At 39.1% G+C, this 11,987-nt stretch overlaps 2 protein-coding genes across 3 annotated transcripts in view; one reads left to right on the forward strand and one right to left on the reverse strand.

Annotated features, from left to right (window-relative positions):
• The window catches only part of evi5l (ecotropic viral integration site 5 like), a 46,942-nt gene extending 43,711 nt beyond the window's left edge, over positions 1-3,231 (reverse strand). For both annotated transcript variants that reach the window (XM_007569552.2, XM_016680439.1), the window contains exon 1: positions 2,855-3,231. The gene's annotated coding sequence lies outside the window, so the exon portion shown is untranslated. The remainder of the gene's footprint in view (positions 1-2,854) is intronic.
• A 1,423-nt stretch (positions 3,232-4,654) lies between these two features.
• LOC103150096 (ATP-dependent RNA helicase DDX39A-like) lies at positions 4,655-11,707 on the forward strand. The gene is made up of 10 exons (XM_007569557.2): positions 4,655-4,790; positions 6,985-7,192; positions 7,370-7,497; positions 8,117-8,393; positions 8,543-8,661; positions 9,353-9,484; positions 9,574-9,683; positions 10,434-10,578; positions 10,674-10,821; positions 11,565-11,707. The coding sequence occupies exons 2-10, from the start codon at positions 6,985-6,987 to the stop codon at positions 11,579-11,581; spliced, it is 1,284 nt and encodes a 427-aa protein (XP_007569619.1). The 5' UTR covers positions 4,655-4,790; the 3' UTR covers positions 11,582-11,707.
• The last annotated feature ends 280 nt before the right edge of the window (positions 11,708-11,987 follow it).

Consider the following 11,987-nt stretch of genomic DNA (forward strand, 5'->3'; position numbering starts at 1 on the left):
ATTCATAGGAAATGAATACTTTTGCCTCTACCTTTGCTGTTTATCTGGACATATCATACAATGTTGTAGCTATGATTTAATCCTCAGAAACTTCATCCTTCATCCTCATCAGTCTTTCAATGTTATGACCCAAATATGAGACTCATGTTTGATGCAACCGTTCCTGTGAGCGCAACTAAAAACAGACGCAGACGGTAATGAAGTTGGACAGCAGCAGGAAGACAAATGTATGTAGACGTTACGCCTGGTTCTGTTCAGATTAGCACATCCTTCCAACACAGATAGCGCAGCAGCAGAGGGGAAGCTGGAGTGTGGTTGTGTGGCACGGTTTTCTTTTGTTCATGCGCGATTGTGGAATCTGATAAAGCAGAGGTTTTCGAATTATCACTACTCAAAAAGAAGGTCACCATATAAAGTGAGACTCTGATACCTGCTTTCTTAATGGTGAAATGTGTAAGTTTTGCACTGAAAGTTGATTAAGCAGATAAGCCTTAAAGTTTCACAAAGATATGAAGAGAACAGTATATCATGACCTTAGTGCTGATGCAAAATGCTGCAGAAAAGGCCTTATTTAAAAATAACAGAGATCATGAAATCATTGAATAACTTCCCTTCCTAGAAAAATTAAGTGCTTGAGGAAGCTCTTATTTTATAACAAGTCAGATATAATCCGCCAGCATCATAGCCCCAAAGAAAAATCCCTTCCCCACCATTTATTGCACATGCAGAGTTAAAATTATGTGTTTGGAACAGATCTATAAACACGAGTCATTTGACTTTCTGGCTCCCAGTTCAGATCACTACAGTTTCTATTTATCTCTGAAGTCTAGTTTATTTAAAGGATCCACCTGGTTAAGGGCCAGAATAGCACAATTATTCCTGATGATTTATAAAATACCTAGATAAAGGAGAGAGTTTATAAAACACTTCAGTTCCTTCAGCTATATAAGCACTGCAAAAAAAAGTAACTTCAAAGGGTAATCATTAAAATGATTAAAATTTTGCATATTGACTTTCAAATAGTTATGTTAATTGTTTTTTGAAGCTTAAACCGCATGAGCAACATCTTCTTAATAATTACAATTTGTCTACTTATGTTAGAACTGCACAATATAGCAAATATATTGTCATCACAATATCAGTGAAGAACTGACATAATATTTGTTATGAACTTATATTTAATATTCAACACTGGTTAAACTCAAACAATATGATCTGCTTTTTGGGGTAAGAAATTATTCCAAGAGATTTTAGTTAAAGTTCAACTTAAAACATTGCCTCAGTCAGTGACTATTCTCTTTGACCTTCCTTTACCACTAGGTAAAGTATAAACTTATATTTCAGAGGAGCTGTGTTATGAATGAATATGTCAAGTAAATTGTTGCTGAGAAAATTGTTACATGAATTTAACGTTTTGTGTCCTAATAATTGAATTATAACATGAAGGGACAAACCAGATGAGCAAAATGATCTGAAAAGTTAGAATTTATATTTTATCTCGGTTGAGTTACCACACTTAAACAACAGGCTAAATTTAACTTATTTATGGGTGAAATAAATCAGATTATCTCTTCATGGTGGCACCTGTTTGTGCTTTGGAGATTTCTGACAGGAAGTGAAAAATGGAGGACCAAAAGGATTTTCATGAGTTTGACAAGAGATAAGTGATGGCAACTCGGCATGCTCCAGATCCACAGGTCTTGTGGATCTGGATTGTATTTATTATTTTGTCCAAGGGAGGAACAATGGTGAACTGGTGAGTGGTGCACCAAGCCTCATTGATGCATGTAGAAAGCGATGTTTGGCTGGTGTTGCCATACCACCAAGCAAAAATGTTTAGGAATGATGTGAGGGGAGTAATATATTGACCTGCTGACTTGGCTTCAACACTCCACTGATCTCAACCCAACTGAGCATCCAGGATGTGCAAAACAATTGTGATCAATGCAAGTGTCATCTCACAAAGTTTCAGGATTTACAGAATCTACTGCACACAACTTGGACCCAGACCTTCAATTGTACCTTTAAAGGTCTAGCGGAGTCTGTATCTCAACGTTTGCACCAAAAAGGAGAACTAATACACTATTAGGCAGGTAGTCATAATCGTATGCCTCATTTGTGTTTTTATGAGCATTTTAAGCTGTTAAAGTAGCATACTTTCTGTTTAGAAGTACTAAATAAGTGTACTTGGATAAAAAAGTGTGGAAATTGTTGCATCAGTTTTCATGGTTAGACGCTTATTAGGGTGATCTCCGCCACTATGAGAGCTGAGCATGACTCGTGCTTTGGGTTTAAACTTAAGAGCCAGTAATCTTATTGACAGATCTGTTTGGACACGACAACTCGTTATCCCGGTCTAATGCTGTGTGCTGCCTGGGACCGATGGGCCTGCGTGCATGCTCTGCAGCTGAATCATAATACGGCTGGACCCACATCTGTGGTTAAAATGACAGACCCATCATGGCTACTCCGTGGCTCCGAAAATCCCCAGTTTCTAACAACAACAACAACAACACGATTGTGTAACACATGAAATGAGGACAGGACGTTAATGAAAAGCTGTATCAACATAGCCACACACGCTGCTGCGTTAAGAAATACGGTTTATGAGCAAATGAATGGGCCGCATCCCTGTTGGCATGCTGCAACAATGACATGTTTCACTGAGATAAATGGAGCAGACAGAACCAGCAATAAACACAGGCCGAAATGAGTCACCAATCTGAATTTAGTTCCGTCTGTTTTTGAACTGAGAGCTTGCGGGCCTCCTTGACATAATACTGACATTTCCTCTGAAAAAATAAAACCTTAAAATAAATAAATAAAAAAATAAAAAAAAATCGCAAACGCTTACCTGGACTCAGTTTCCATAATCACGGCGGACGCGCTTAACGTCGCTTCCACGCCAGTCGGCCGTAAACGTTAGTTATGAGCTAATTAAGCCCTTAATAAAACACCGAGGACGAACACAGACCGACGGTCCAACGCAGTGCCATCCTCCTGCCGTCGCTCACCCGCGAGGCAGCGCCGCGACGCACAGCTGGTCGCGAGAGCTCCGTGCACGCGACGCGGGGATCCGAGCCGCGTTAGCTGGTCGGAATGTTTCCACAGGCCACCTTTAACATAAGCATGACAGCCGTGTGATGCAGCCAACGACTCAACAGGGATGTGGTTATAACACACCGGCCCGCATCAATCACACGGTGATTCACGCAGAATGGCTGGCGTTCTGCGGCTCCGACTCAGAGAGAGGTGGGGCGCACCAATCAGAGTGCGCAAAGACGTCTGACTGACGTCTCTCTAACCAATGGCGGAGCCCATTTTGCGGGAATGCTGGAAAATTACAGAGTAAAGAGCCAATCCATGTGGAGTTTTATTCTGCGGGAAGGTGGGCTCCGCAGGTGACGCTGATTTATGTGGGTAATTCATCCAAATATCTATCTATCTATCTATCTATCTATCTATCTATCTATCTATCTATCTATCTATCTCATATGTGATCACAACCTTTGATAAAAAAAAAGTAGCTAAATAAAGAAAGGTCTTCAAATAAATAAACATCTCTGTCCCGTTCTTCTTTATAATAGACTGAACTTTTATTCTTTAATCTCGATTTAGTACTTTTGCAGTTTGAACAACAACAAAAAAAACTTGACTGCATGTTGGGTCTCTTTATTTTCTTGACCTGTTCTGCAGTCTCTTGTTAGTTAATCATTACACCTGTTTTGCATTAAGACTTTCCGTCTTTGTGCAGTTTCTGCTTCCCTGTTCTGATCTTTGTGCCTGGGAACATTTCCTTCTCTTAAACTTAAACCCATAATTTTTACTTTACCTGCTTTGCAACAACTTTATACTTTAATCCTTTTCCCTCGTTACTGATTAAATGCTAATGCCCAGTATAATGACTGCCTGCTGCCTGATCACAGACAGCTACTTTTTTATTTTTATTTTGTTTATAAGTTCATTTCATAAGCTTCCTACACTAATGCCAATATTGCATTGCCACCAAAGGGACGAACTTGATACTGCATTTTCTCATGCTTACATCCATATGGAGGGGTCTGTTGGTTAGGGTTTTTAAAATTTTGTTTTATAATATTACAACACATTTATGTAGATTTAGTGTGAAAGTTCAACACCAAGTCATAATTGGCAAGTGGAATAAAATGAATTAACAATTGTCTAATTTTTCTTTACTTTAAAATTTAAAAGTGTGCCATTCATATTTCCCCTTAACCCTGATTCTCAAAAATGAAATGCAAAGGTTTATAGCTTTATTTGTGATATTTGAAAAATTATGTATTGTATAATGCAGAAAAAATTTAGGTGACAAAAAAATCTCAATATTCTTTTTGTCCCATTCACATTATCTCTGAAACAATTATCTGTGATGCTTTTATACCTGGTGGAATCTCCAGAGTGTTAGCTTTATTTTGATACTGAGAATATATAAATATAGTTTGTAATTTCTGAAAAAAATTCAACTAGCCTTGGGCATGCTATCAAGCAAAGAATAAACAAAACTTACCAAAATGGCGCTTTGTACAGAAAACTTTACCAGCTGTGGAAAGTGCTGCTGTGATAAGCGTGTAAATGTAAAGTTTAACACGTATAAAAGGTTATAATAGTTCGCAGTCCTCCATACTATAGCGCCCTCTATCGACTCTATTCCGAATTTCGGAGGTGTTCGCGAACGCAGCATCTTCGTGTGTCCAGTCTGCTCCGTGTGAATAGCCGTTAGCTGGCAGGGTAGTTGACGCTAAATAACAGCAGCGCAGGACAGACTCAAGGTGACGACACACTTTGTTTTCACTTTTCATAACGCATTTGTGAACGTGTAATTGTGTGTAAACTCCAGCCTGCAAAGGAATATTTAAATCATTTTCCAGTTGCACTGGAGACGCTTCAGATGTAACATTTGCTTTGCTAACTGACGTGTTTGGCGCATCAATATCAGACCGTTGTAAATCGGGGTAACCGTTTGTGTTTAGGTGAAGTTGTGGTGAGGAGTTTTATTTCTAAAACATGTCGAATTGAAATCGATCTTGTATGGCTGGGAAGTGAAATATTAGAAGCTGATATCCCATGCACAATGCTCGTCTTTGCTGAGCATGCTAACCAGTTTGTATGAATGAAGGAGAAAGACCTCATTGTTTTTGTATGTGTCCGTTAGCTCAGGTTAGCGCGTCCAACAGTCTACAATGCTTAAGCCCGGCATAGAGTAAAATACATAAAAGTCAAAACAACTGGTTAATTGTGAACAAACAGAGAGCATTCTCTTTCAATATTTATTTATTTATTTATCTTTGGTAAGCCAGGGCCTGCTAACGTTAGCCAAGCTAACTTGCAACCAACATAACACTGAAACTTAGGATTTAGCTATAACGGTATCAAAATGCATCATCAAACACCCTCTAATGTAAGCCATACGGCGAACAGGCATAGCATTGTGTTACGTTGCTGGTCAAACAGTGCCGACCCGTTGTGGCTTTGCCTTCATTAGACCCATTGGGGCAACCAGGACGCCAAGATTTTAACACCAGATCCTTTTTAATGTTCTGTTTTTGAAGTAGGGCCTACCTGGGTTGGACTGTTTCCCGCACATCGAATAGATGTTCAGTCGGTTTGAGATCTGGGGAATTTTGTGGGGGAAATCAACACTTGAAACCAATCCTGAAATACCTTTGTTTGTGACAGAGAGCATTAACCGGCAAAGAAAATCCATAGCCATCAAAGGAAAACTCTTTCTCCACAGATCGATCTGCAGCGATGCAACATCATACAGGACAAAATGCAATGCACTGTGTAACCAGACACCCTTTACTTCAGAAAGGCATTAACTTTCTCAGAAACTTGTTCTGCAGTAGTTCATCTGGACGTTCACTCTCTGTGTGGGTCAGTGGACATTAGTTACCCATGACCTTATTGTCAATTCACAGCTGTTCCTTCCTAGGACCACTTATAGACCACAACAGACCAATAACGCCACACAAAGGCTGCAGTTTTGAAGACGCTGAAGGTGATACAGTTCCTAAAATGCATCACCTTTTTTTTTCTGAATCTAATGAATTAATTTAGTCAATAACTTAACTCTGTGATTAATATATCTCATCCAGGTCCCAGATGAAAAGATATTATTCACTTTACCTGTCAGTAATCTTATACCTCATTGTTTTATACTCTACATGGTAAAAACAATTTACAAAGTAAACCAAAAGCTCAGCTGATTTAGATCTACAGCCACATTAGCAGCAGTAACGTCTCTCACACTGCCGTAGGTAAAACTTAGATTTCTCTTATTGAAGATACTCGAAGTTTGTTGAGGTTTGACAGAACTTGTATAAGCTTTGTTTGAGTGAACGTCAATTGTTGCATTTAAATCATCTAGGGTATAAAGTTTGGTTTGAGCCTTTTCTTTCCCCTAGGGTTTGCTCTCTGCTTTGGATCGTGACTTCAGCTGTTGAACAGATGGCATCGCCAGATTTCACTCACTGGTCCACAGTGAAGTCCACAGCTGACTCAGTGACTGTTTGTTTCTGCTTTTCATGGCTTCACAAAAAGCAGAAATCGTCACCCCTCCACCTCTGTGTTTGATAGTTGGTTTTAGGTTGTAGATTTTTAGATTGGTTTTCTCCAAACATGGTGTCAGGTTTTATGTCGAAACATCTAATTATTCATTGTTCATTGTTCAAGATGCTTTGTTGTTAATTCAGAATCCATATATGCTGCTGTGGCCTTTTTTTAAAATTATTATTATTAAGAAAAGGCAAACCTGTGTAGTCATTAACTTCACAGGTTTCAGTTTGCATATTTAATATTAGATTTAGATGGTTTCTTGGTTTCTACAGGTAATTGTGAGTTAAGTTGACGGGATGCCCATTTCATGAGATTCCTTGAGAGTTTCTTCTTGTGAACAATTTGTGTAGCTAAAAAACACAAACACGTGTGTTTATTTTTCCCCTCCTCCCCCCGATTGTGATCCAGATGGCAGAGAATGACGTTGATAGTGAACTTCTGGACTACGAGGAGGACGACGAGCCCCAGGGACTCCCAGAAAGCGGCACCCCTGCCAACAAGAAGGAGGTGAAAGGTTCCTATGTGTCCATCCACAGCTCGGGCTTCAGAGACTTCCTCCTCAAACCAGAGCTGCTCCGTGCCATTGTTGACTGCGGTTTTGAGCATCCTTCAGAAGGTAACTCGCATTCAGAACCTCATATAAAAGTTACCGAATAAATTAATTGTAAATATTGGTTATGATTTTGATTCATAAGGGCATTTCGATTGCAGCTATTTAGATCTTCATTTGATCTATATGATGTCTGAAGATCGTTCTTATTATTAATTATTTTCCATTTTTTTTAATTTGTAGTTCAACATGAGTGCATTCCTCAAGCCATCCTTGGCATGGATATCCTCTGCCAGGCAAAGTCTGGTATGGGAAAGACGGCTGTGTTTGTGTTGGCCACATTGCAGCAGATTGAACCTGTGGATGGCCAGGTGAGTCGATCATTAAGACGCTCTCAACCCTTGAAGCACATTTGTTTCCCAAGCTGGTGTTTCTGCTAATTGGTTTTTTAGATGATCAATATTTTAGTTGGCTTAAAAGTTAATTAAATTAAACGTTGGCCAAAAAGACAAATGTATTTTCATAGCACATTTCAGCAACAAGGCAGTTCAAAGTACTATACATGACAGAAAGGGCATAAAAACATAGAAAAGAAAAAAATAAAATAAAATGAAAGACTGGAGCGATGGGTGACGGTATGGGTGGACTGTTTGCTGCATGTTTTCCACTTTTCTCTCCAGTCCCATAATTATAATTCAATCCCCAAGAGCCTGAAAAAACTGGCTCTATATCTATGTCTAAACCTATGTCTATATCTAAGTTGTTGAAAAGTTTTGATGCAGTAAAAGGGGGAAAAAAATAAAACAAAATATTGAATTTTTATTACACTTTGATAAGAGTAAGTACATTTTGGGACTTGGAGATAAATAGTATTGCTTTTTTCTTCCAGCTCTAATTTCTCCAAAAAATAATAATCAATGTTGTTGTTAATTTCTGAAATATACAGAACCGATGGCTCTAACGCGACGATTCTCATTTTGTTTGTACCAGGTCTCTGTTCTTGTGATGTGCCACATACGAGAATTGGCCTTCCAGATTAGCAAAGAGTACGAGCGCTTCTCCAAGTACATGCCCAACGTCAAGGTGTCTGTGTTCTTTGGCGGCCTGGCCATCAAGAAGGACGAGGACGTCCTGAAGAAGAACTGCCCTCACATCGTTGTAGGAACTCCAGGCCGCACGCTGGCCCTCATTCGAAACAAGACTCTGAGCGTGAAGAACATCAAACACTTTGTGCTCGACGAGTGCGATAAGATGCTGGAGCAGCTGGGTGAGTTGGAGGACAGTCAACTGGACGCGAAACAAAGAAGACAAATGATACCGACGTGACGTGATCGTTCACGGTTTAGTTACTTGTGTGCATGAAGAATCTTAGAAAATGGCAATGTTAAATACTTTTTGGGTGTTTTTGTCCTTCAGACATGAGGCGTGATGTGCAGGAGATCTTCAGACTGACACCTCATGAGAAACAAGTTATGATGTTCAGCGCAACACTAAGCAAGGAGATCCGCCCCGTCTGCCGCAAGTTCATGCAGGATGTGAGTTTTTACAGATTCATGTTTGGATGAGGCAAGTTGGCATGATGAGGCAACCCTGGTAAAAATGTGTAGATCCTCTTAGCGGTCTTATTTTTACCTCATCCCATAGATCTACCGTAGGATTTAGGCGTGTTGGTTTGTTATTTATTTGCTTTGGTGATCAATATTATTATAAAATATAATAACCAACAGTTGTTGCACTCTAAACAATCTATTGCAATATGAATATCGCACACACTGATATTGTGATGATGATACATTTGCAATATATTCTGCTGCCCTAATAATAAACATGGTATTTTAACTTGCCAAAAAGTCAAAATCACTTGCATAAAACCTGTACCACAAAGGAAAATGTGCATAACTAGGACAAAGTGTACAAAAACAAAATTTGAACTACAATTTGTAGTTCTGTTTTTGTTTAGAAATGGCCAACAATAAAACAGTCTGAAAGTTGTTGATTTAAATTTAATGTTTGAGAATCTATGAAACAAATTTCCACAGAAAGTGAACCTCCTCAGCAGTTCTGGCTCAGGTAGCGGCCACATGGCTGCGCTGATGTGCAGGAGAACAGACACAGAGAGCAACCAGGAAGGGCTTTGAGCTTCTCTCTTTGTGCTTTACATTTCTAAAATAACTCATAAATCTGTCGATGCAGCTAATTTTACTCATTTGTTCCCTTCTTTCGCAGCCCATGGAAGTATTTGTGGACGACGAGACTAAACTGACACTGCATGGCTTACAGCAGTATTACTGCAAGCTGAAGGACAGCGAGAAGAACAGGAAGCTGTTTGACCTCCTCGATGTGCTCGAGTTCAACCAGGTACACCTGATGCCTCTTCCACCCCTCTTGATTTTACTTTTATCTTAATAAATGCTTAGAGCTTCACATTTTCCTGCGGCTCGTGACAGGTGGTGATCTTTGTGAAGTCTGTGAATCGTTGCGTTGCCCTGTCGCAGCTGCTGGTGGAGCAGAACTTCCCCGCCATAGCAATCCACCGGGGGATGGGACAGGAGGAGAGGTGGGAGCTGATTTCATCCAGAAGCAGAGGGTTGTCATGTGATGCATCGCTCACCTTCTATTGTTTGGGTGTTTTATGGAGATATACCAATCCAATGTTAATATCCATGTCCCAATATTGAAAAAAATTGCAGCTCGGGTATCGGTGAAAGAGTGCCTAATTCACAAATTCAGATCTATTTAGTCTAATTCTGTGCCTTCTGCTCTGAGTGACGTCATGCCTTATTATTTATTTTGCATTATATTTAGAATTCATAATTTAATTTAATTTATTTTTACATGTTTGACCAAACGGTCAAAACCTGTTGTTTCTGTCAGTTTCAGTGTACTATTTATTTTAAATTGGCTCTTGTACTCTCTAAAGTTGTGCTGTTTTCACATAAGATTTAAGCACACTTCAATCTTCTCAAGCTTGAGAAGATTTAAGTGTGCTGTGCTGCTGCAGAATTATCAAATACATTTTTAATTTAGTACATTTATCTCTGTTTTTAAAAAAAATGAAATGTTTTAATTTATTCCAGATATGTTTTCCTGCATCAGATCGGGATCTGCTGATGCTAACCCTCAGATATCTGCATCAGTATCGGCAGTGAAAAAAACGTATTATTGCATCCCTAGAATTCTGTTAAAAATTGTGATTATAAAATTCCTATCAGCTTTGCCTTGAACAATAAGTAGTTTTTCCTCACAGTGCTCGGATGTAAAGGAATCATTTTTTGAGGTTTCTGAAAGCTTTCCTGGCCGTCTCCAGGTTGTCCCGGTACCAGCAGTTTAAAGACTTCCAGAGGCGGATCCTGGTTGCCACTAACCTGTTCGGCCGAGGAATGGACATCGAGAGAGTCAACATAGTCTTCAACTACGACATGCCCGAGGACTCTGACACGTACCTCCACAGAGTAGGTTCAGATCTAAACGATTTGGTCTTTGGTGTGGTTTTAATTTGGGCGGATTGGTAAAAATGTGTTATTTATTACATTTTTCTTTACATCAGGTGGCCCGTGCAGGCAGGTTTGGAACCAAAGGCCTGGCCATCACCTTTGTTTCAGACGAGACTGACGCTAAGACCCTGAATGAAGTCCAGGATCGCTTCGAGGTCAACGTAGCTGAGCTGCCAGACGAGATCGACATCTCCTCCTACAGTAAGTTTCCATGTGGCAGAGCGTGGGTTAAAGGAGCTCCTCATCCAGTATCTAAGCACATGTGCTCTGATAATCAAAACCTTACATTTTATGTTCAAACATATTGCAGTGCTTTGAAAAAGTATTCACACTTTAAACGAGCTTGTTTCTAATTTTGTCACATTACAGCCACAAACTTTAATGTATATTTTTGGATTTTATGTGACAGTCCAACACAAAATACTGCATAACTGAGAAGTGGGAAGAAAATGATTTTGAAAATGAGTTTCACACTTATTTTACAAGTAAAACATCTGAAAGGTGGAATGCAGTTTCCCACCAGTGAAACAATCTGGCTGAATGAATTCAAAATCGAGTTTTTGCAGCACATAGATGGAGATGGAGGCAGCATCATGCTGGGGGAGATTAGGGATTGGTGAAGTTGTTGTAAAGTATTACTGTGGCGTCTAAACACAAATGCAGGCCATAATTTAATTTTAATTTCACTGAGTTTTGTGTTTTAACATGAGAAAGTGTGGAAAATTCAATGGATGCCAGTGTTACTGCAAAGCTCTCACACTTTCCAAGTCAGTAGCCTTTCACTGGAGGCAGCACTGGTGCTTAGTAAAGCAGTGATTGCTATTCAGACATTGGAATGTATGAATCTTTAGCAGTTAATTTGTTAAAAAGTCTGAATTATAAAGACATTAGACTTTTGTGTTGTAGCTTTTCATTTTCTAACGTCTCTGTTTCTGTCTTTGCAGTTGAACAGTCCAGATGAGTTTGCGGGCTGCAGCCAGTGAAGACTGTTTCTATGACTACTATTGTTGCTGTATTGTTGGCAGAAAGGAGGAAATGAAGAAAAATCCGTATTTGTTTAAATATAACCCTCCCAACATAAATGTAGTCAAGTTCAAAAGGCGTTTTTTTATTTTCAACATGTCTTTGCCGAGTGCTTGTTTTAATGTTTCCCTTGTTTAAACCATGTTTTCAAAAATATTGTTTTGGTTAAATAAATTTTTTGTAACTTACCTTTTTGGTGTTGAAGTCATCGTTAAATAATCACACATATATAAGTATTTTTAGAAGATACTGTTTTATGAGCAGATAAACTCGCCAGCAGAAGGCAGCACTATAGTTTGGGAAAAGAAGACAAGATAAATATATAAACAGAAAATAAATTTAAT

This window comes from Poecilia formosa, unplaced genomic scaffold, assembly GCF_000485575.1.
Source record: "Poecilia formosa unplaced genomic scaffold, Poecilia_formosa-5.1.2 Scaffold242, whole genome shotgun sequence".
NCBI classification, from domain to species: Eukaryota; Metazoa; Chordata; class Actinopteri; order Cyprinodontiformes; family Poeciliidae; genus Poecilia; species Poecilia formosa.

Bases quoted from the DNA above. Each gene is read 5' to 3' on its own strand.
- LOC103150096 (XM_007569557.2), top strand. From the start codon at position 6,985: ATGGCAGAGAATGACGTTGATAGTGAACTTCTGGACTACGAGGAGGAC. The intron at 7,498-8,116 runs GTGAGTCGATCA...TGTTTGTACCAG, and splicing joins TTGAACCTGTGGATGGCCAG to GTCTCTGTTCTTGTGATGTG. The intron at 9,485-9,573 runs GTACACCTGATG...GGCTCGTGACAG, and splicing joins ATGTGCTCGAGTTCAACCAG to GTGGTGATCTTTGTGAAGTC.